The 25,232-nt window shown below is 41.3% G+C and overlaps 2 protein-coding genes across 4 annotated transcripts in view; one reads left to right on the top strand and one right to left on the bottom strand.

Moving 5' to 3' along the window:
* The window catches only part of ERICH5 (glutamate rich 5), a 28,121-nt gene extending 17,229 nt beyond the window's left edge, over positions 1–10,892 (top strand). Inside the window, exon 4 of the mRNA XM_077809954.1 lies at positions 5,532–10,892. Within this exon, the coding sequence (XP_077666080.1) occupies positions 5,532–5,554 (23 nt within the window). The 3' untranslated portion in view covers positions 5,555–10,892. The remainder of the gene's footprint in view (positions 1–5,531) is intronic.
* Positions 1,863–25,206, bottom strand: RIDA (reactive intermediate imine deaminase A). 3 transcript variants are annotated; one of them, XM_077809955.1, is made up of 6 exons: positions 24,878–25,206; positions 21,014–21,119; positions 20,141–20,195; positions 19,007–19,075; positions 16,624–16,679; positions 15,077–16,210 (listed from the first exon to the last, which is right to left on the bottom strand). In XM_077809955.1, the coding sequence occupies exons 1-6, from the start codon at positions 25,075–25,077 to the stop codon at positions 16,148–16,150; spliced, it is 549 nt and encodes a 182-aa protein (XP_077666081.1). In that variant the 5' UTR covers positions 25,078–25,206; the 3' UTR covers positions 15,077–16,147. The 3 variants fall into 3 exon arrangements, 2 of the variants coding, with proteins under 2 accessions (XP_077666082.1, XP_077666081.1); XR_013345081.1 differs by lacking the exons at positions 15,077–16,210; positions 16,624–16,679; positions 19,007–19,075 and adding exons at positions 1,863–2,454; positions 4,004–4,211; XM_077809956.1 differs by lacking the exons at positions 15,077–16,210; positions 16,624–16,679; positions 19,007–19,075 and adding an exon at positions 3,877–4,211.
* Between the last annotated feature and the right edge of the window lie 26 nt (positions 25,207–25,232).

Genomic DNA, 25,232 nt, shown 5'->3' with positions numbered 1-25,232 from the left:
TGTCCCTGAGCACCCCCGAACGCCTCATTCCTGACTGCCTCCCCAGGACCCCTGCCCCATCCAACCCCCCCAACCCGTATCCAAACCCCCGAACTCCCCTGCCCTCTATCCAACCCCTCCCCCACCCCCTTACCGCACACCCAGAGCACCGGGTCAAGCTGCGGCTCTGCAACTGCACTGCCCAGCTGCTCAGAGCATGGCGCGGTGCGCGGAGGGGAAGGGGGAACAGCAGAGGAGGGGCCGGGGGCTAGCATCCCGGGCCAGGCGCTCAGGGGCCGGGCAGGAGGGTCCCGCAGGTTGGATGTGGCCCATGGGCCGTAGTTTGCCCACCTCTGCTTTAGGTGCTTAAATACCTTTAAAAATCTGGCTCTTAGGACCTGTTCCTGCAAATTCTTACACTCACAAATAGCTATTAGTCACATGAATAGTCCTGATCATTCTGATTGGGCTCACATGAATAAGAGCTACTTGTTTAAGAGCTGATGGATCAAACCCTAAGACCTTAGGAATATGCTAGTGAATATCTCTAAAAGCAGAAATCTATATGATCAAAAGGAGCCAGAGGACTCAGGAGTATAATTACCATTATCTTATGTCCCCAATCCGTATAACAGTGAAATAAAAGAAGAAAAATTCCAATAGCTGTTTTTTATAGTTAGCACCACAGTATAAAGGTGAGCTTATTGTCAACAAAAAGTGAGCTGTTGCTACTTTTCTGCATACCTTGCGGTGTTTGTATTTCTATGCATAGCTCAGTCTGTCTGCACTACTGTGGGGGGAAAAAATGGTCATATGCACACTAGACAATAAATTATTCTTATTTTAAAGAGGGTGATTCTTGAAGCCTTTATTATGAGGTCATTGACTGTTCATCTGTAAGATAGTGTAGAGAAACTCAAATTGTGGGTGGTGTCCAAAATTAAGAACGCGTATTGGATAGTTTGGGAGTGTAGCTTCCTCTTGTGTACAAGCAATATCAATCTAAGGTACTTATATGCCCCTGGTACTGTATTACCTGAACATCTCACACTCTCTTTGCAATACCCCCGTGAGGCAGGGAAATACCATTATCTCTATTTTACAGATGAGGAACTGAAGTAGAGAGACTAAGTGACTTGTCCAAGGTCACATACTAGGTAGTGCAGTAGGAAATTGGACTCAGATCTCCTGCTTCCTAGGTTAGCACCCTAACCACTGGATCATCCTGTCTCTGAGCAGAAAACCTATATTTTCAAGGTTCCTAGCTTCTTCCGTTTCCAAGTACAAATATTAGCATGGCCTAATCTTTCCCATAAAGCTGAAGTCACTTGGTCCTCCAGGCACAGAGGAGGAAAACAATTCTGTTTACTTCTCAGAATGCAGTTTAAGATCTTAAATCTGGATGTTTTGATAAGAAAACGGGATTGCCTCAATTTGAGCTATGGTCTCGTTCTCTCAATTAAATTAAAAATGTAATATTGTTGCTACTGTGATTTTTCCAGAGGTTTTTTTCTCATTCTGCATGTCCTGGTTTGGACTATTTTGCCAGGGCTTCTCCTTTTTATTCTCCTGGTTTTACCTTGTCTGACTGCCACTATATAGAACTGAGACCATGTAATAATTTAATTTTAAATTCACATGAAAATTCTAGCACCTTAAATAATAAACTGGTTAATGTCAGTGTGGTTTAAAATCTAGATCTGATCATGCAGAATAGCACTGATCCAGTCCTCCCGTATTGCTGCCTGCTGGTATTGTTGAGCACTTATTGTGATAATGTCCAGGAATGTGGTGTTTACTGGTCCCCCTTCAAAACAATAGAGAGTAGCCTCTGGGGGCTGAATAAGATGTCACTCACATCTGCAGCAAGTTCTGGATCATGCTTTAAGCATTTATGTGCATGGATTTATTTCAGTTAAGTTTACTGTGACAAACTCATCTTGTACATTGCAGTGTTACAGGATAATGAAAAGAGCTTTACACCAAGAGCGATAAATCCTGAAAGGCGCGTAGCGTAGTGGTTAAGAAGTTTGGTAAATGTGCATAAACATTGCCATTTGTTGCAGATTTGATATATAAGTGCTATTATGGAGGCAACTTCCAGCATAGGGCATTCCCTTCCTCTTCACACCTGTGTAATGTGATCTAGTACATTGTCAGTTTGTACAATGCCATAACATGCCAATTCATTTTTTTTAATAGCTAGGCTACTGTGTAAAACCAAAGCATTGAAACCATATGAGTGGTGACTGCTGTAGTCTGGTGAATATGGCATCTGTGGTCAATGACAGCTTTGCCTCTAAAGATCCAGAAATGTTTTCTACTTCAAATATTTCACCTCTAAGGATAAGTTTTTGGACAAAGTGGCCAGAAGTTGACATTCATGCTGTTCGTTTCAGCATAGCATTTCTTAGCTTTTTCAAAGCCTCATTGTCATTGGAGACAGTTCAACGAAGACCTCTGCTCAATGTGCAGCTGCGGTCAAAAAAGCAAACAATATGTTAGGATGCATAAGGAATGTGATGGTGAATGGTACAAAGAATATAATGCTGTTATATGAATCAGTGCATGGCGTGGCATTCTCTGGAATACTGTGTGTGGCACTGGTCACCTCATTTCAACAAGCATATTGCAGAACTGAGGGGATTCAGAGAAGGGTGACAGGAATGATCAGGGGCATTGAAAAATCTCGTATGAAGAGTTAGGGGTTGTTAGCTTAGGATACAAATAAGAGGGGACATGGTGAAAGTTTATAAAATAATGAATGGTCTAGAAAAGTTTGAGTGAGAACATCTGTTATCCCTGTCTCATAACACAAAAGCAAGGGAATATTCCATGAAATTAAAAGGTGGGAAATTCAAAACTGCTAAAAGGAAATACTTTGTCATACAATGTGTAATTAAACTGTGGAATTCACTGCCACAGGAAGTCACTGAGGCCAAGAATTTGGCAAGATTCAAAAAGAGATTGGCTTATTATAGCCATATAAATGTCTAATGTCAGAGACAGGATACTGGACTAGATGACCATTGAGTCTGATGCAGTATGTGAATTCCTATGTTCCTCTGCTAATTTTTAATAATTGCCTTCAGTTCTCTGGCCTGAGTAGCCACCAGTGTACATGACCAATCCCATTGTCTCAAAGGCATTAGCAACATGAAGTCCCAATATGTGACAGCAACTTCATGAATAGTTATAATGTCTTTAAAAATAAATTGTTTTTTAGAAAGATAGGGATAATTTTTTTTTTTGAGATCTAAAATAGCAAACTCAGATTGTGGTTGGTGTGGTACACAACAGCATACCTACACCGACTCTCCCTCGAGCTGCTCATTTGTGTTTAACCAGTGTCATTGGTTTGTTTATGGTGGTCTGCATGGTCTGTCTCATGCAGTGATCTGAAAGCACCTTTCACATACATGGTCTTTCCCAATCTTTGCAGGAGGGTATTTGCTAGTAACAGCAGCAGTGCAACTAAAATTGAGAATGTAGGTGTGACGGGTTCGGTCACAGAGACCCCCTTGGGACTGTCACCTGACATGCTGGAATTACCTCTGAGCCCATTTTCCCTGCCAGCTTGGGACTCCAGAACCATGCCTTGTTGAGCCAGACACGCTAGCCTGCTGCAACACAGCCCAGGTCTGGTCCACGCCCCAAAGTTTTTAACCAAAAACTACTCAGCAGGTCACCTATCTCCAGCACCCAGACACCCAGTTCCTATGGGATCCAAACCCCAAATAAATCAGTTTTACTCTGTATAAAGTTTATACAGGGTAAACTTATAAATTGTCCGCCCTCTATAACACTGATAGAGAGATATGGCAGCTGTTTGCTCCCCCAGGTATTAATCACTTACTCTGGGTTAATTAATAAACAAAAGTAGTTTTATTAAGTATAAAAAGTAGGATTTAAGTGGATTCAAGTAGTAACACACAGAACAAAGTAAGTTACTAAGCAAAATAAAGCAAAAACACACAAGTCTAAGCCTAATACATTAAGAAACTGATTACAGGTAAAATCTTACCCTCAGAGATGGTTCACAGACTAGACTCCTTCCTAGTCTTGGCCTAATCCTTTCCCCTGGTACAGTGCTTGTTAGTTCCAGCAGACATCTTAGGTGGAAAGCAGGGGTGTTCTCATGATTGGCCACAACCTTTGTTCTGTTCCACTCCCTTTTATATCTTTCGCACAAGGCAGGAATCTTTTGTCTCTCTGGGTCCCCATCTCTCCTTCTAAATGGGAAAAATACCAGGTTTAAGATGGATTCCAGTATTGGGTGACAGGTTTCAGAGTAACAGCCGTGTTAGTCTGTATTCGCAAAAAGAAAAGGAGTACTTGTGGCACCTTAGAGACTAACCAATTTATTTGAGCATGAGCTTTCGTGAGCTACAGCTCACTTCATCAGATGTATACCGTGGAAACTGCAGCAGACTTTATATATACACAGAGAATATGAAACAATACCTCCTCCCACCCCACTGTCCTGCTGGTAATAGCTTATCTAAAGTAATCGTCAGGTTAGGCCATTTCCAGCACAAATCCAGGTTTTCTCACCCTCCACCCCCCCACACAAATTCACTCTCCTGCTGGTGATAGCCCATCCAAAGTGACAACTCTTTACACAATGTGCATGATAATGAAGTTAGGCCATTTCCTGCACAAATCCAGGTTCTCTCACTCCCTCACCCCCCTCCAAAAACCACCCCCATACACACACAGACTCACTCTCCTGCTGGTAATAGCTCGTCCAAACTGACCACTCTCCAAGTTTAAATCCAAGTTAAACCAGAACATCTGGGGGGAGGGGGGGGGTAGGAAAAAACAAGAGGAAATAGGCTACCTTGCATAATGACTTAGCCACTCCCAGTCTCTATTTAAGCCTAAATTAATAGTATCCAATTTGCAAATGAATTCCAATTCAGCAGTTTCTCGCTGGAGTCTGGATTCTGACATGAGTATTAGGTGACACGTTCACATGTCCTGTGAGACCCCAGCCTCCATTCTTCCAGGGCTGGCCTGCACGCACCCAGGAAGGTTTGCAAGTAAACAGATCGTTTACAACCAATTGTCCTAGTCAATGGGAGCCATCAAGCTTCCAAACCACCATTAATGGCCCACACTTTGCCTGATTACAATAGGACCTCAGAGTTATATTTCATATTTCTAGCTTCAGATACAAGAATGATACATACAAATAGGAGGAATATATTCAGTAGATTATAAGCTTTGTAATGATACCTTACAAGAGACCTTTTGCATAAAGCATATTTCAGTTACATCATATTCACAGCTTTAAGCATATTTCCATAAAAACGTATGGAGTAGGTACATGTGCAAAGAGGAGGGGGGATGGAGGAAGTGGGGATTGCTGAGGATGGATAGTGGTTTTCTCAGGCCCTCCCAAAAGATCCTTCCAAATATACTAACAGAGGGGCAAACTATTCAGAACGTATTATTTAAAGGGGTTCTCAAGTTGAGAGTCTCCCTTTAATACATATCTTAATATTCAGTGCATCACAAGGTAACTTTTTTTTTTTATATATCTATTTCAGAGGCAACGAATAACGAGGAATGAGAGTCAGGTCTATTTGGACTTCCTCTTCTTGGTCCTATCAGCTGTTCAAATGAACGTTCTTTAATCTAATGGCTTTTGGGTGGGAATATCAGGATTTTAAAAAAGCTTTTATGGACTTCACTACAAGCATTAACAAGGGGCACCAGCAAAAAATTAAGTATTTTTCCTGAAGTCAAGTTGCCAAGACTTCAACAAGTAATTGAAATGTATGAACTTTTTACCTATCTGCCATAGAGTGCCTTCTATCCACTGCTAATAGAGTGGAAGGAATTGTCATATAAAACAGTATAACTGCTCGATTTTCATTTAAGAGTTTTACAGGTTAAAATGAGTAACTTAAAATCAATCTGAGGGACACTGTTATAATTGGTATCAACTAACATTATACAGGATGCAAAAGATATAGTACTGCATATTTTTTCAATGTTAGTGCTAGGTTGAGATCAGAAGCATAGGTCCAGTCCTGATCTCAAACCTGACACAGGTGAGTAGTTTCAATGAGTGCATGGACTACTCATGTTTATCAAGTTGCTCAAGTTCATAGATATATACAGGAATAGGACCTGAAAGCACCCATTTAACAGGACATGGCTAGATGCAACAATCAGTTTTTCAAGAAGATAAAGAATACATAGGATGTGACACCCTCTGATGACTAATGTCTTTTGGTGACTTTAAAAAAAAAAAAGGGGTTACTGATAGGATAGCAGTAGAACATACACTTGGTAACTATTGCAGCGGAAGAAAGCACACCTATGGAAGCGCAAAAGGAACTTAGCAATTGCTAAAACTCAGACGGATACAAATTATTAATAAAATTACATTTAGACACTGTATAGTTTCTAAAATATAAACTGAGGAAACTCCTTGCTCTCAAAGTATGTGCATTCTAGCCACATTTTCCCGATAGTGTTACCTTAAAAAAAAAAAAAAAAAAAAAAAAAAAGAAAAAGAAAAAGTATACTGTGTGGATTCTTACTTGGTTTACAACATGCTAAATAGTTCTCCAGAAGCTGAATAATGAAGCCTTTCAACATAAACTTCCTGTGGAAACAAGCCTTGAAACAGCTGACTTCATGGATGTGATAGAGCACTGTTTCCCAAACTTGGGCCGAGGGACGTACCAGCCGCCGCTTCCTGCAGCCCCCATTGGCCTGCAGCGGCGAACCGCGGCCAGTGGGAGCTGTGATCGACCGAACCTGCGGACGTGGCAGGTAAACAAATTGGCCCGGCCTGCCAGGGGCTTTCCCTGAACGAGTGGCGTCCCAAGTTTGAGAAACACTGTGATAGAGGATAAATCTGTCCTGATACTGAACAGGAAGAAAGGCACTACTGATTATCGCTGGGATTGTGTTTGCAAAACTCTTTGGCATAAGAGGTCAGAGGACTGCAGTCAGGAAAGAAAGGTGAAGTTTTTCAGAATGGGTGAGCACTTATTGGCTCCATTTAGGAGGTCTTCACATAAGTGATAAAGATAAACACAATTTCTAAAATACTTAGAGACAAAGTCTGCATTATATGTGCACATCTGACTCCAGTTGGCTTTGGTTTGTGCTAATATTTAGATTTATATCCATTGCCTTTTAATTTCTCACTTCAGCTAATATTGGTCATGTTTACTGTGTTATTTCTTAGTCTTCTATTTCTTAACGTCCTGTTCAGACTATTGAAATTTACTCTGTTTTAAGATAGGAAACAACACCAATTTTAGGTTGGAAGAACCCATTATCCTTATTTGCAGCCTACATGTTGTATCGAGTCACAGTTATTTTATGGGGTTCTATGTTCTTTGCAATTCAGTAGATGAAACAAATGTAATCAGTTCCATTTTCTGCTGAATATGCTGCTGTTTTAAAAATGGTGCAGCTTTTACAAAATACAGCTAAAATTCCTAGGATGTGGGTTTTTTTTTTTCCCCCCCTGTAAAATTTCTGTGGTTGGATATTGCTGGGGCCTTTCTCTTCGTTCTCTAATGTTGGACTAAAATCAAATCAAAGCAACGGCCCTCGTTACTTTTTTCTGATATCCAGTTCCAATACTGGCACAGAATTATTAAACATTTAAAAGGGTTTAAATATACTAATCGTAGTTAACAGTAGGCGTTCCAATCAGCAAGACCAGCAGTAATAGCAGCAGCAGTGGAGCTGCGTTAGTTTTTTAAATGTAACTTTATAACTAATTAAGGTAACCTAGAGACTGCACAAACAATCTCATTACCATGGCACAAAATGCATCTCAATGGCCGCTTCAAAGAAACAAGTGAAAACATCCATGTACGTCACACCACACAACTTTTTTGAAATCATTTAGCAATTTTTAATTGGAAGAAAAAGGATTCTGAGCCTGCCACTTTCTCAGCAATACTTGCCTTCCTCAAAGACAGGCACTTCCTTGTGTACCTCATGAGTACAGCTAGCATCGATATTACTTCATCCCAGCCATCCTAAAAGCAGAAGAGCTTTTCTGACTGGATGTGGAAAACAATAAACTGTCACAAAAACTATTTTTACTGTCTAAATTACTCTATCGCTACCTCCAGAATTAAACAATCGCTAACATTCCAGTGTTAGTAATGCAATATTCTGTACGATACCAACGTATACTCTGTTACCTTACAAGCATCTTTGCACGACTAAGACCCAGAGGGCCAAATTATGTCCTGACATATGCCTCTGCAATCACAGTGAAATCAAGGGGGTTGCTGAGGACAGAAATTGGTTCTTGTATCAAATAGGAATTGCACCATGTTAAAGGTTAACATTCATATTTGCAGGTGTGGTATGTTAACAAGGCCTACCTACAGCGTAATGCCTGTGTACCTTAAAGGAGATTTTTTTGTCTATTCAGTCTGAAAAGCCATTTTCAGAAACATTTGTAGAAAGAGCTAGTGTCAGGTCCTAGGAATTGGCATAAAATTGACTCACGCTGGCAGACGGATCTAATGGATCCTACTAGCTCCAACCAAGGGTTTGTGTATCATTTCATGCCAGAGGGAATGAGAGTCAGGGACAGGTCACCAAGGATAACCTTAGGAATAGCCATGTTCATGAGCAAGATCTGGTAGGAAGATTGTTCATTTAGCCTCTTCCGGGGTGTCCTTTATTGTTAAGTTTGGACCTTATCCACTGTGTGCGTGCGTGCACATACCATGTTAGGAACACAGTGACAATGTCCCCTGCTTACCCAACTATTTTGCAGTTTGCTTAGCCAGATTCAGATATTTCATATAATGTCTTTTCAAATAAATACGGTAGTTGCTGTTGATATCAAGAAGGGTGAGGTGCTCTGAACCAGGGGTTCTCAAACTTCATTGCACCGCAACCCACTTCTGACAACAAAAATTACTACACGACCCCAGGAGCGGGGGACTGAAGCCTGAGCCTGCCCGAGCCCACTGGCCTGGGTGAAGGGACCAAAGCCCAAACCCCACCACCCCGGGCAGCGGGTGCAAAGCCAAAGCCTGAAGGCTTCAGCCCCAGGCAGGGGGCCTGTAACCTGAGCCCTGCCACCCAGGGCTGAAGCCCTAAGGCTTGGGCCTCAGGCCGTGGCGCTCAGGCTTCAGCCCCAGGTCCCAGCAAGTCTACGCCAGCCCTGGCGACCCCATTAAAACAGGGTAATGATCCACTTTGGGGTCTCAACCCACAGTTTGAGAACCACTGCTCTAAGCATATAGGTGCTCTCAGTTGAGGATTAGTTGGTAATTTTGACAAGGATGGTAGTTTTATTAAAGTTAGATGATGTGTACGGATTTTTATTTCTGCTTTGTTCAATCTGTAGGGAAGTTAACTATTTGGGGGAAATATTAAAGAACACATTGTAGCAGAAATTTACTTAAAATTTGTTTTACCTTCAAATTAATTTATTAGATAAGTAGGCTTGGCAGAATTTAATTTTTTTTAAATATAATTTTGACATTTATATTTTTATTTTTTAAATTTTCACAGTTGCAGGAAATTCAGACAATTATTTAATGACAGTAGATGTTGAGATTCAAAAAGTTAAAGCTTTATAATTGTTAAAACACAAATTGTCAACATCACAGGAAATATCCTAAAATCAAACTCTTAAGAAGTTCCCAGTACCATTTTTTCTTACTTTGCCCTATCTGTAAATGTTCATTATCATTGATGGAAATATTTTCCCTTCAGTTTCTGTGTATACAGTGAAATTGACCTTTACTGACATTCACCAATAAAAATGGAATCCTCCCAAGCCTACAGATCTATCACATTTAAGCACTTTAAAAAAAAAAAAATGTACCTAGTGTTAAAGTGGTAAATGATGTGTAATAACTGCATATCTCAAACTGAATTGTTAATATTATGCATGTTATGGCATCCATACCAGCAAAGCCCTTCTGTAAGTGCTCAACTTTAAGCACATTAATAATAATCCCATTGAAATCAATATGACTACTCCTGTGTTTATGTACTTTGCTGGATTAATGCCTAAAAATGACATATGCGTATGATACCCATTTTTCATATTGAAGAAGTTTGGATTAAAACATAATAGAAGTGTTCATGCTCTTTTTGCCTTCTTTAAAAATAAAATGAGGTAATGTTAAGTATATTGTAATTTAATTTTAAAAATAAAATGTTTAAACACATTCAGGACTGACTTTTTTTGAAGAACTACTTTAATAGTAAATCAAAATCTTTATTTTAAATTAGTTTTCTCTTACTATAGAGATACAAAGTCAGAGCCCAAATTTGTAATATGCTCTGCAAAGCTAGAACCTCTTTTGAGGGTTAAAAAAAAAAGTTATTTTCAACATTTGGATTTTTTCTCCCAGACTTCCTGTAAAAATGGTAATTCACCAAATACATAAAAATACTTAACACATTTCTTACAAAGGATTTGACATGCATCATCACTGGCCTCTAAGTGCATATTCTTTCATGCAGCTACATCTTGCATTTAAACCTTATATATTTATATGTATTTATATGCAACCTGGAGGTACCTCACTGCAGCAGCAAAATATATGGGTGTTCTACCTTGGCACAAGGTAGGTAGTGCCTTGACTGTCCAACTGGTTTGGAATGCTGTGTTCAAAAATAAGAGCTAAGGGACACACCATGGACACACCAAGAAAACAAGGCAAAAAGCAGAGTAGTGAACTTTAGCCTTGGATGATGTATAGAGTGCTTTTAACTTGTACACAGGTCTGCTATAAACATAGCTAGTTTTGGAGGTGTTGCTTGGAAGCACACCTACTGTGAAAGGTGAACATGCTATGAGATAAGAATTCCTTCCCGAAAGGAGGAGTATGTATGTCTCCTTTTTGTACTGTACTCTTTTGTCTTTAGGCAATAAAATTGGCTAAGTTTGGTTATTTTGTCTCTTGCACATTTTTCATAGTGAACCACAAATGTAGCCAAACACTAGGTTACATTTTAAGCAATAGTCCAATATGATTTGTTTTACTGATATAAAGTGCAGAGATACAGCATAACTGGATTAATGACAGTATCTAGTTACAGTCTGAATAGGATATTTAAAGGTGTTTAAAAAAAAATCCACCACTCCTAAAGAGCTGATCTTAGTTGAAAGCACTTTCAACAGCTGTAATGCCATAATAGTAAAATAGGCATGGAACCTGTTGTCTCTGCTGTCATACAGGATTATTTTCATCTTCACCCATTATGGGATAGAATGGAAGCTTTTTCTCAATCTGAGCCTATAGCCATCAAAGCATTGTATGGGACAAACATTTGTTTACACAAGATTGATTACACCTACCATTTTCTCAGGACTATCATATTCCTTTCAGTTGTCCTTTGGAAAGCCTTTATGTTCGTAGACTCATAGAAATGTAGGACTGGTGGAAGGGAACTCAAGAGGTCATTAAGTCCAGCTCTCTGAACTGAGGCAGGACTAAGTAAACCTAGACCAACCCTGACAGGTGTTTGTCCAACCTGTTCTTTAAAACCTCTAGTGATTGGGATTGGATTACCATATAATTATGAAATAAATCAATTGGAATATTAATATTGTACTTACATTTCAGTGTATAGTATATAGAGGAGTATAAACAAGTCATATTCTGTATGAAATTTTAGATTGGACTGACTTCACTAGTGGTTTTTATGTAGCCTGTTGTAAAACTAGGCAAACATCCGAATGAGTTGATGTACCCTCTGTTTGAGAACCACTGGGATATAGTATTGTTTGTTCCAGTATCTTTCCATTTATTGAAGTTATGCTGACTGGTCTGTAATTCCCTGGGTCCCCTGGTTCCCCCTTTAAAGATAAATACTCTTTGTTGGGACCTCACCTGTTCTCAATGAGTTCTTGAAGATAATTGCTAATGGTTCTGAGATTGCTTTAACTAGTTCCTTAAATACCACAGGGTAAGTTTCATCAGGTCCTGCTGTCTTAAATACATCTGACTTATACTTTTGCCGGTTCTTTCCCTCTTTTGGCTTGCATTCCTCCCCCCTTGTTGTTTAATATTAATTGTATTGAGTACCTAGTCACCATTAACCCTTTTAGTGAAGATGGTAGAAAACAAGCATTAAACTCCTCAGCCTTCCTGATGTAATCAATTGTTAGTTCTCCTTCCCATTAAGTTGAGGACTATGCTTTCTTTCATCTTTCTCTTGCTCTTAATGTATTTATAGACCCTAGTCTTCCTGTGTTTTATATCCCTTGCTAGGTGTAACTCACTTTGTGCCTAAGCCTTTCTGATTTCTTACATACTTGTGCTGTTTTTCATGCTCTTAGGAAGTTGTCTATTTCCACTTCTTGTGGGATTCATTCTGATGTTCAGGTCATTAAAGAGCTGTTGCCAGAGCCATACTGGCCTCTTACTATTCTTCCTACCTTTCATTTGCGTTGAGATTATTAAAGGCACAGCTGAAAACTGTCTCCTTGAGAAACTGCCAGCTCTCTTGGACTCCTTTAGTTGTTAGATTTCTTTTGCCCATGAACCCTTACTTACCTGTTCTCTGCATTTGTTAAAGTCTGCTTTTTTGGAGTCTACTGTCCTTATTCTGCTGCTCTCACTCTTTCCTTAGAATCATGAAATCATTTCATGGTGACTTTCACCTAAAGTATCTTCTGCTTTCAGAGTTACAACCAATTTTTCCTAGTGGTCAGAATCCAGTCCAAAATGGCTGTCCCCTTGGCTACTTTCTCCACTTTTTGAAACAAAATTGTTCCTAGTACATTCCAAGAACTTATGGGAAATGTTGTTTTGCCATATTGCTTTTCCAACAGATACCTGGGTAGTTAAAATCCCCCATTAGTACCAGGTCTTGTGTTTTTGGATATTTATGTTCTAGAAATGCCTCATCCTCTTCCAGAGTTGGTGGTCTATAGTAGACCCTACCATGACCACTCTCAACCAATCCCATTTCCCCCCCACCTCCCTTTTATTTCCTCTTTACCCAGCAACTTTAAACTGGTCTGCCACTCACCTCTTTCTGGATCTCTGAATACGTGTACATATTCTTGATGTATAATACAACACACAGGCACCAGCTTCCTCCAGGCCTGGGGCTGCTCAACTCCCTATTCCACCCCAACCCCTTCCTCCTAGCTTCCACCCTGCCTGCACCCCTTTTCCCAAGCTCCCACTCCACCTGTTGCCACACCATCCCCACTCCTTCCCCTGCCTCCAGCATGCTGCAGAACAGCTGGTCATGGCAGGTATGAGGTGCTGTGAGGGAGGGGGAGTGTTGATCACAGGGCTGCTGGTGGATGGGAGGCATTGGGAGAGGAGAGCTGGCTGCCAGTAGGTGTTAAGCACCCATTAATTTTTTCTAGGAGTGCTCCAGCCCTGGAGCACCCATGGAGTCAGTACCTCCCTTTTTCCCCTTGAACAAGCTCTACCCTTTCATACCAATAGTCCACTCATGAGATTTCTCTCTCTGTTGTCAATTAAGTCATAAAAGTAACTGAAATACTTTTCTCATGGATTGTATTGTCCAAATGGACAATCTACCCTAAATGCTCAATTACTGAGGGACAATCTACACTCATTCCTATATTTGCTTTCTACAACCAATGCTCTGTATAACTTTTCATGAGAGATGTACCCCTGTATTCAGATTCTAATAGCTAAACTGTATTAAATTTATTCACCTTAATTGGGGTTATTGCTGAGTATGTACTATATATATCTTATGACTTTTAAAAACAAACTTTGTATTGTGGATAATCTAAGCACTATACCCAGATGTACAAACACTCTTTTCTTAACCTGTGTACTATATCATTTTTAACATTAACTTTAATAAAATGTAACTCTGTACTAATCCAGCCAGTTCTTCCTATTTATTCCCCATACTCCTTGCGTTTGTGTAGACACACCTTAGATGTTGTGCAGACCCCCCTCCCCCACATTTCCCTCTTGTTGCGCCAATGACCCTATTATAATTTTCCATATCCCTCCCAACCTATAGACATGTTAAAGTAGTTTTTTTTATGCTTACCTGTGGGCTGTTGTTACCTGCCCCCTTTCAACCTAGTTTATACCCCCCCACTAGGTCGGCAAGTCAGTACATGAAGATGTTCTTCCTCTGCCTGGTCAGGTGGACCATATCGTTTCTCAGCAGACTGTCTTCTCAAACAGCATTCCATGGTCAATGAAGCAAAAGCCTTCCTACTAACACCATGTGTGCAGTCATGCATTCATCTCCAGGATGCATATGTCCCTGCCTGTACACTTAACTTCAGTTTGGAGATGGAGGAGAACAGAACCTGTGCCCCTGACTTCTTCACCCTAGCTCTCAGAGCCCTGAAGTCGCTGCTGATCTGCTTGGAGTGAGACCAGGCAATATCATTAGGGCCCAGGTGGATGATCAGCATGGGGTAGTAGTCAGAGGGACAGATGTGCTTCAGCAACCTTTCCATAACAATTGGAGGCAGGCAGCACACCTCCCAGGACATCATGTTGTCATACCAAGAAACATAAGCATTTATTTTTAAATGAAAAAAGCACGTTTATTCCCAAAAATGAGAGACTACCATATTTAATACATGCAATTATGGTTTATTCCCATTAGATAGTACATATTTTCCCCAAAGCTAGAATGTGTCTAATTATCTTTAATTAAAATGAACAAGGTAATTCAAAGTTATATTTGTAGGCCATCAGGTACTTGATGCTGTGCTAAACAAAACATTAATTTTCATTAAACATTCAAATAAAACATTAATTTTCAACTGATTTACATGAGTTACTCACACTTCCGTGAAGTCGTGTGTGTTAGAAGTGACTCAACAAAAGCAAAGATAAATCAGATCTAGAGATATAGGTCCAGGATCTAATCCAGGGGTCTCAAACATGCAGCCTGTGAGGCTATTTTCTGCAGCCCACCAGCTCCCCGTGGCCCCCATAGTGTTTACCTACAGCAGCTCTGGCCCGGTCCAGCCTGGTGTGCACTAGGGGCAAGGACAGGCTCCCCGCCTGCCTGCCCTGCCCCGCCCCGCCCCGCCCCTGTGCTGCTCCGGGAAGTGGCCAGGACCTGGGGAAGGGGGGCACAGGGGTCTGTGTGTTGCCCTGGCTGTGCCTCCAGGTACCTCCCCCTAAGCTCCCATTGGCTGGGAACAGGGAACTGTGGCCAATGGGAGCTGGGGGGGGGTCAGTGCCTGGAGGCACAGCCAGGGCAAAACGCAGACCCCTGTGCCCCCCTCCCCCAGGTTCCAGCCGCTTCCTGGAGCAGCGCAGGGTCAGGGCAGGGAGCCTGCCCTGTCCTGGTGTGTGCCGGGCTGGAGCCCACCCCCTGCCACACCCCTCCTGCACCCAGACCCCCTGCCCTGAGCCCCCTGCCGCACCCCTCCTGCACCTGGACCCCCTGCCACACCCCACACCCCTCCTGCACCCCCTGGGGGCAGGGAGGGGGCAGAGTTGGGGTGGGAATTTCAGGGAAGAGGTTGGAATGGGGGCTGGGAAGAGATGGGGAGGGGCAATGGGGGAGTCTACTGATGCAGCCCTCCGGCCAATGTACTTGTCCTCATTTGAGTTTGAGACCCTTGATCTAATCAAACACTTCAGGTGTTCAAAGCTCATACAGCAAATCCCCAAATATGTATTTTCACTTCTGTGCTGCAGCGAATCAGGTTTTCTATAGTTAGAAATGCATGAACTCCAGCTCATTTATAAAAATATTAAGTGATTTATTAAAAACCCAGGTCTATGATTTATATCTAGAGTGCTAGCAGGATTTCTAAAGGTTACAGCATATGCTATCATGTTACCACCAATGCAATTCCCTGTTTCCATATATTTTGAGAGTTTGTTCATTATTGGATAACCTTACCTGAAACAACCTTTTAGGAAGGTGACAATACCCAGCCACCACTACAGACTAAGGCCCCAATCCTGCAATGAGTATAGACAAACCCTGAAACCAGCGCAGAGCCCCATTGATGACAATGGGGCTACACATGGGCACAGGGATCTGCCTGCACAGAGTTCATTACATGATGGGGGTTTTAGAGAATGTAAGATCCTGCAACTGACTGTGCAAAGGTGCATTTCCATGGAGCTTCCAAGGGGGTGAGCCCACAGGCAGCCAATTGCAGGAACAGGGCCTAAGCCTCAGACACAATTAGTAGTGTATTAGAGTACTGTATTTATAGTCATGCTGATGCCTCTTGGATTGGTCCCTGGATGGCTACAGCTTCAATCTCAACTCGTGCATTCTGTGGGGAAAACATTGAAGCAGAATAGGAATTTAGAGAGACCTACATTTTTAAATTGAGCATAGTACCCATTACAAAAAAAATGAATCAAGATTTGTAGAATTAAACCTTGTAGTTTTCCAAGGTTTTTTTTTTTTTTCCTATTAGTAATTTCTTCAGCAATGTTAATGAAAACTGAAAGCTTTCTTTTAATCATTCTACATATAATAATCCCTTATTCCTGGAGTGATGTTTCCTCCCCTTTAATGTTACAGACAGGGGGAGAGTCAGGGAGATTACATATTTTAACTATATATAAAAAAATCCTCCATTAAAAGCAAACTATTCAGAGAAGTTAGCTAGGAATGAAAATCCTCCAGCTGCAAGAAGTTAGAGAGAGAATAGATATTTATAGAAGAACAATTGACACTCACATTTGGCAAAGCAACAACCTGGTAGGCTGCTCTGGCTGGGAAGTTACTCCTGAAAACTACAGTTTAAAAGATAAATAAATGAATGAATAGTTTTAACTTTGCCCTACAAGATACAGTTCAGAATTATCTATAGAGATACATATACACAGTAGAATGTTTACAGTTTAACAGCTATGAGACAAAAATTGCTGGATTTTTTGGCCTGTTATATAATCTCAGTAATTTACTTTTTTCCCCCATGATCAAGAAGAAACATATAGATCAGCTTCTCTGGTACGATGCAGCCACTGTTTATACCACTGGCAAAGCATAGCCCTAAACACCAGCTTAATTGCCCCAGGAAAGGTCACCACAGTGTACGGGTGATCTTCCGGAGACATAGTTGATGTGGGGGCTCTTACATCCAGATGAGCAAGGAAAAGGGGCCCTGAGCAAAGGAGGAGGGGCATTGCAAGGATACCTTGCATTACACACAAACTCACCCAGCATAGGAGCCAGTCCTGCAGAGAGCAGCACAAGGATCAATGGAGAGCAAAGGGAAGTTTTCAGCCACCTTTATACAGTATGCCCTAACCTGCACTCCATGCAGTTTAACTGAATGTCATGATTAGGCTCCTACTTTGAGGATACCTAGCTAACAGAGTAAGAGATCTGAGTAAGGTATAATACTATGCAAATTCAGCTGTTGTAGACAGCTTTTACTGGTAAGTTTTAATTCTAAGATCAGCAGCTGATAACAAGATCTTATTACTGAATCAGGTTAAGAAGTCACAATGAAAAAGCGAACACCAAATGTGTTAATGAATTACAGCTACATGGGAGCCTGGTAATGAGCAACTAGATATTTAACTATTCTGCATCCTGTACATATGCCCATGGAATTTTATTTTGACATACAAAAGAGAGACTACTTCAGATTCAGAAACCACATCTACCATGAAAGAAAAACAGTTACTTGAGGCCAGAAGCTGCCATGGATTTAAAAAACTGAGTCAACATATATTTGGATTATATAGATAAGTACTCAGGATCCCATGTTCCTGTTTCATCTGTAATACTTGTACTAAACAACCAGCATCACACCAAAGAATTCAACAGATTGTTTCAAGATAGCAACAGATAAACACACAATCCCAGACAACCTGACAAGTTAATCATTTGAAGGCTGCCAACAGCAGCATAATATTAGGGAAAATACAATGATATGCATGTAGAATTGTAAAAAGTCTGCTCATATTTGGCCCCGCAAGTCCAGCAATACAAAGGACCTGATTTTTACTAGGCTTTGCAGTGTTTAAGAGGCATACCATTTGGGGCTCTGGTAAACCATTAGGCTATGCTCAAACATTGCTAGTTCTCATTTGGTACAAGATATATGGTCCCCATCTCCTCCTTTTGGATACACAATCTCTCATATGGATTCTAAGTTGTTGAGACAGAGAAAGCCAAGAACATCCCAAATTAATTTTCATACTCATTATTCAGCCACATTGAACTGAGCATTCTGTTCTGAGGGAGCCCCTCTTTACAAGTTTATATCACAGACAATATTGTATTTGCCCATCTCAGAGTGGTGTTGTAAGAAGAATTAGCTAAAGTCTAAAGTGTTATGTGAGGGCTATTTTTTTTTAAATCTTGTTGAGTCTATAAAAACAATTATGCACAGAGTGTTAGAATTCCACAATGTTAGTGAGTGCTAAATTTTGTTTCTGGATTACCAGTTTATCTGAGAGAACTGTAAAACCAGACACCCTATCAACTACATATGTGAGTGGGTTCCAGAGTGAAAGTTTCCATTCTGATCCATCTGTTTTGGCTGTCATATGAAAGTAAATATACAGTTCCAATTTCACCCACTTTTGGTAAAGCCAAATCCCTCTGGGGGGCTCTTCAAAGCATGGAAGACATGTAAATTGGGAGATCTGTCTCAATGAAGGATGAAGTAATATAGAAGAGTCAGTTAAATGCTGAAGCTGCCCTTCTAATACACCAAGTTTTGTGGATCTACAGTATGACTGACACTGTCACCTGGCACTATGATTTGTGTAACATAGGGATGGAATTTGAATCCTATCCATAGTCCTTTTCACATATGGATTATTAAAAGCACATTAAAGTGAGAAAGGCAGAGATTTAGCTAGCAGGAATAATCTGAACATCTGAGTCACGGGGAAACAGACATCTTTTTTTGAATGACTAATATTCCTATTAAAGTTAGAAATAAGCATAGTTCATGCATAAGTGACTTTCCTTTTTGTTTTGACTATCCAGTTTCAACCCATACCTTAAATAACGTCAAAACAGATTGTCATTAAGTTTTTCTCTTAGTGAGCAATAAAACTGTACAAGATACTGCTAAAATGGAAACAAAACATCCACTTACACTGCTTGTAGATTTCATTAATATCACTGAAGTCCTTCATGTCAGCCATCAACACAGTAGTCTTTACAACTAGAGTTACACAAATGCAGATATTATGGAGCGCTGGGTTGTATGCAGCATGCAAATCCCAGTGCATTTCTTTAATATTCAGTTCATATACTTCATTTTACCTCAAGTGATAAACCTCACCTACTCTGAACACTGACATCTATTGTCAACATAAAAATGAAGTTAGATCCACTCACCCCAACTTATTACACTGTATCATGACGTTTTAGAAACAGTGAAGTGCCCTGAAACTCAGCATGTACTACTGCTTTCATAAGATTTTTTCCTAATTAAGTGCAATATCAGGAATTTTCAAAGGGGCACACACGTTTAGACTCACTTCATGCTTTCAGGCTGAGATTTTCAATGCCATGTAAGGGAAATTAATGGGAACTGTGTGTCCCTAAAGCAGATTTGAAAATCACAGCCTTAAATTCCTTTGCAAAGCTCATTTCTTCCACGAAGCACAAATGTGTTACCGTACCTCCAGCCATTGCCTTTTCAAGGCTTTGTCTACACTATGATTTTTTGTTACCCTTTTGATCTCCCCCCTTTCCCATTGCTAATGCTGGCTCAGCTCCACGGTTAGTGCACTAGTGTTGACAGCATTTTAAGCCCCAGGGGTCGGATTCACAAAAAAGTGTTTAGGCAGCTTGAAGCCTATGGGAAATAGGCACCTAAATACCTTTCTGAATCTCACCCCAGTTCCTGTAGACCTGCTCTGAGTTGGGTTAGAGGACAGCATGCTTAAAGTGCCAGCCGCCATCTGGAGCCCTCTCTACACTAGTGTTCCTGCAGATGGGGCTGAAAACAGTAGCATCACTAGTCAGAAATTTGGGGCAAGGACAGCTGAGTGTACACACCCCTAAAATAAAAAAAAATCTTTCCCTGGGTTTCCCAGGTGTACGGGCTTGTCTTTTTCAATTTAAAATCCTTGGGTCTAGGATCATATTTTCTTTTGTATCACACAGCTATAAGCACCAATTATGTATTCAACAAAAAAAGATTCCCTTAAAAAAGGTCACTTTGTTTTCTTCTCTAAATAAAATACTTGGACATCTCTACTATTCTTATGTAGGCACTCACCATTGCAGTAGTCGCAGTCTGCAGCTTTCAGGATTTCCCCTATATTTTTTAGAGCCTATTGAGAAGAAAAACAGAGCCTTGAGGTACCGACATTGGAGTAAACTTTCATAGCTACATCTTGTGGTGCTGGTATGTAGAGAAGCTGTAACTTTAACAGACAACCTCAGATGGTAGCCAACCTTTTCATTAGACAAGTGAAAAGGAAGGTAGGTTACGAATCATCTTCCACAGCGACTGCACTTCCAGCAGGGCTTCCATTTTTATTCCTTGATTTAACTCAGGAAAAGGCACATATGTAAGATGAGGGGCTCCCCACTGCACAACAGCAATGTCCAGAGACAATGCCCTGACAAGTAGGCCAGCTGGCCCTTCCCAGCCACTAGGATTCTAACTTAGATCCCCTCCCTGGGGTCTGCTTGGAAGCTCAATCTTTGTTATAAGTATCTAATGAACGAGTAACAAGGTAGGTGAGGTAATATCTTTTACTGGACCAACTTCTGCTGGTGGAAGGGACAAGCTTTTGAGCTTCACAGAGCTCTTCTTCGGGCTACAGCACTGCGAACGGTCAGTAATTGTCCAATTAAATTTAAAGCACCATTTCCACCCCTGCTGGAAATAAGGATTTCTCACTATTTTCCTACCCACCCTCCCATTATTTGGGTGGGAGAAAGCAACGATAGAGAGGAGGCATTGTCCCCTACTTTAGCCCTCCCCCAGCTTCCTGGATTGCTGTGTGGGATGGTCTTCAATACTCCAGCCTCCACGTTTGGGCCTCTGTTCTCTGTGAATAGCTCCAGGGCCTAAACACAGGCCAAATAGTAAGACACTCAAATATTAAGTTTATTGCTAGGGGGCTTTGGATAAACTCCTTACCTGATTAGCTTCTTCTTTTGCCCCTCCAGGCACAAGCTGGCCACTAGAAGGATCCATGCCTAGCTGTCCTGCGATATACATGGTCCGGTCTATCAGCACCGCTTGACTGCAATTGTAAGTCATACATATATTTACAGCTCATCCAGAAAAATCTCGTTTCCATCCAACCACTCAGAACTATTTTGAGCAAACCTCTTGAAGAAATATTTCACCTTTCCCCCCATTAATTTATAACATTTTATGGAGGTAGAAAACTCAGTCTGGGAAGGTGGCAACAGACTATACCACCTCTTTGGGAAGTAAAGTACCGTGTAAGAATCATAGGACCAGTTATTTTTAGTAGTAGAAAAGGCAGAGTCAGTGTTTACTGAAAAGAGAAAAGTTAACTTGGTAACAAAGAGAATGTCACTTTCAAGCTTCTAAAAGATATATTTCTACTGTCAACAACCCCCCTACTCACTTTTGAAAGTCTTGCGCGTAATAATGAAAGTGTTGCTTTCCATCCTAAGCGCTTTTACAAACATTGTTATGTCTCAACACCACCGAGATTTAGGTAAGAGATACGTTACTGGCAGCTTGGACCAGCGGGTATAATGTTAAATTATGACTCAAGAGACCAGGATTCTATTTTCTTCTCTGCCACTATTAGCACTGTGACCTTGGGCAAGTTATGTCTCTGTCTCAGTTTTTCCATTTGTAAAATGGAGATAATGCTTTCCTTTCTAAGAAGTTTTGAGATCTATAAGTGTTATTATAGAGATCACCTCACCAGTCACTGAAGTGAAACACAGGAGCTTTTTAATAGTGCACAAACACTGTACAGAAAAGTTTAGGGCAGGAAATGAAGAATACTTTATCCCTTTGAAAATAAAGGGGTAGTTTAGACTCTCAGTCCTCATCAGCGAAGTTCGACATGCAGTTTACCAAATGAAGGAAGGAAAAAGCCCCAGGAAGAGACAGACTGACAACCGAAAAGACCTGGAGGCCAAGACCTCTGAGAAACCCTTGCTCAGAGGTTTAGCCATTACTTGGAAACACAGACGATACTGTCTAGCTGTAAGGAGGCCAACACCATTTTGCTGTACAAGAAGGGGGATTGTGAAGTTCTAAAGAACTAACGTCCAATATGCCTCCTCTCACAAGTTCTTCACCAAAACAACAAACCGACTCACAGAGAGTCTGGGCAAGCAGCAGCCGAGAGAGCAGGTAAGTTTTCAAAGGAATTTCAGCACAATGGACCATATTTTCCACTATAAACCAAATACTGGAATGCTCAAGGGAATACAAATTTCCTTTATGCTTTGCCTTCGTCAATTATGAAAAAGCGTTTGACAGCATAGAGATCAATGCAGGGTTGAAAGCTCTTGCAGAGCAGAGCATCGACACAAACTACATCAAACTACTAAAGGAAGCAAATTCTGACTGCACTACGATTTAACTGTTTGACATCCCAGTTAAAAAAAAGGTGTGAAACAAGGAGACCCTGTTTCACTGAAACTCTTCACAGCCTGCCTCGAAATGGTAATAAAGGAAGATGAATTGGAAGGGTGGAAATCAACAGAGACCAGTTAAACACCTCAGATTCGCGAACAGTATCATGTTGATTGCTGAATATACTATCAAACTACAGACAATGTGGCAAGAATGCAACACAAAAAGCAGCCAAGTCAGACTGAAAATGAACCACTCCAAAACTAAATTTATGTGGTCTGATGCCTTGCCAAAAGCCCAAATAACAGACCAGGGAGAACAAATGAAGAAGTTGAACAATTCGTCTATTTGGACCAAGAAATTAACATGCGCCATGATCAGGAAGGTGAACTCTCACAAAGAAAGAAAGCTGGTTGGCACGCATTTAATTCTATCAAGGATATCCTCCAAGAAGAAGAAAAAAAATCAACAAGGCAATATGCACCAACTTCTTCAGCTCAACAGTACTGCTGGCAATGTTGTACGGCAGCGAAACCTGGATGCTGATGAAGACAGAGGAGCAGCAACTGTCTATCATGGAGAGGGCAATGGAAAGAAGAATTCTGGGGATTTCAATCCACGACCGAGTCCCCAATGAAGTGATCAACCAGCAGAGCGGAGTGCAGGACATTGTTGTTTAAAGCAGGTACAGTAAAATGTGATGGGCCAGGCATATAGTGAGGCTCACTGACAATGGACTGCAGCTGTCGCCAACTGGTACTAGCACCACAGCCGACCTCCAAAGAGATGGGCAGATTTCATCATGAAAAGACATGGCCACACGTGGAGAAGGAAGGCCAGGATAAGAGAAGAATGGAAGATGTGTTGTGATCTGCACAATCTATATGAAGGCTGAAGGATTGATCAATCAAGGTGAATTGAGACTGGTGGATTGTAATTGTCTGAACTGGAATTTGTTTCCCTCCCTCCTATTCAAAATGAGGTAAGAAATAAAAAGCTATAATAAAATATGCAGTTACTAAAATATAACTATTCTGATCAAATATCCCATAGATATTAGTGATACAAATAAAATGCCAAGCTAAAGATTTACAAAAATTAGACTAAGACAGCTGATATCTTTTTAATTTTTACTGGACACATCAAGTGTTTTGATTATTTAAAGCCACAGGACTTCAACATGGAATTCAGCATTCAATAGGTCATTCCAAAAATACATAGACCATGGAAGACTTTTAGGAACTCCCTGGATTATTTTTCTTTATTTAAAGAGTGCATGGGTTTTCTAATGTTGGTGACTAGGAGCTTTAAAAAGAAGTGCCTTTAATATTCAACAGTAATGTAAGTAATGAAAAAAAATCTAAAACAGTCAATTAAATCCACATTTTTAGTCACAGTTGGCCATTGCTTGACAAATCAGCTACAAATTGGTTACAGTTGCGAGGTTAAAAATCTGCACACCTGCTCTCTGGCTGTATTGCTGAAATCTGCTGATGGGCTAACTTTAGAGACATTGCCCTCTATGTTCCATTCTCTGCAAATTCAGCATATTTTGATTGCCACTGAACATAGGGCTGCTGGTACAACACCCAGTTATTTCGGACAGCACACAATTAAAGACTTCAAAGCCAATTGCAAAACATTATGTAAACGCAAAAAGATTTACTGAAACAGAGTTGCCCAATAATAATGTTTCTAGTCACTGCAATAAAAAGAGATTGAAAACTTAAACAGTATTTCATAATGCAGGCTGACAAACCCACCATTACCCAGCCACAGACACAACTAACATCTATGACAATTCTTCATTTAAAATTTTCAAGAATATTATGGACACTTCCTCATTGCAAAATATCTGCAATACACAGACGCTGTAATTTCCCCCTCTCCGTGTCTGTCCCCACAACTCCCAACGTGTGGGATTCTCACTTTATCCCAGGTTTCAGAGTAACAGCCGTGTTAGTCTGTATTCGCAAAAAGAAAAGGAGGACTTGTGGCACCTTAGAGACTAACCAATTTATTTGAGCATAAGCTTTCGTGAGCTACTGTAGTTCACGAAAGCTGATGCTCAAATAAATTGGTTAGTCTCTAAGGTACCACAAGTCCTCCTTTTCTTTTCACTTTATCCCAGTTCACTAAGCCTCAACCATCTTTTCCTTCAAGTCCATCCTAGTCTCGCTTCTTCTGCGATGCCCACACGAGCTGCCAGCTCAAATTTAAAGTTCCTCCAAGTTGTTCCCTTTTTTGGCCTCCCGCTACGTTCTGCCTTGTCTCGTCTACAGGCCCCACTCCCAAAACGGGCTCCATGCGGATCATGGACTTGGCGCCCCAGCGCAGTCACGGGGCTAGCCGTGTGGTTCTCTTTGCAGCACCCAGGCCATCGCTCTACGAGGCAGAGTCCCGCTAGATGAGCGCACGAGCCTGGCACGTTACCTGTAGGGGCCCATTACAGCCGGTGCCCTCGAAGTGCTGATTATTCGCTTTATCAGGGTGGCCATGGCTGCCCCTTGCCACTCGCCGCGAAGCTCCGCACTTCGCTCCCTGCGGACCCGCTGGGACAGCCTCGCTCTTTTACCGAAGAATAAGGGTTCCACCCCCAATCCCACGTGGGGGTACGGCACCGAACCGCGCATGCGTCTCCGGAGGGGGACAGTTCCTCCTCCCGCGGAGCTTGCTGGGGGATGTAGTCTTTTCTGAAGGGCTCTTATGCGCTTGCGCGGTCCTCACGACGGCGGCGGCGGGTTCGGCGTGGTTGTCGCGGGCTGAAAGGCCGGGGAGCTGAGCGCTG

Source organism: Eretmochelys imbricata, chromosome 2 (assembly GCF_965152235.1).
Source record: "Eretmochelys imbricata isolate rEreImb1 chromosome 2, rEreImb1.hap1, whole genome shotgun sequence".
Taxonomy (NCBI): Eukaryota; Metazoa; Chordata; order Testudines; family Cheloniidae; genus Eretmochelys; species Eretmochelys imbricata.
The sequence above is the reverse complement of the archived record's forward strand: the minus strand, read 5'-3'. Positions and strand labels throughout refer to the sequence as shown.

Bases quoted from the DNA above. Each gene is read 5' to 3' on its own strand.
- RIDA (XM_077809955.1), bottom strand. From the start codon at position 25,077: ATGCGCGGTTCGGTGCCGTACCCCCACGTGGGATTGGGGGTGGAACCC. The intron at 20,196-21,013 runs GTAAGGAGTTTA...TCTTCTCAATAG, and splicing joins CAAAAGAAGAAGCTAATCAG to GCTCTAAAAAATATAGGGGA. The intron at 19,076-20,140 runs GTGAGTGCCTAC...GTGTAACTCTAG, and splicing joins AGACTGCGACTACTGCAATG to TTGTAAAGACTACTGTGTTG.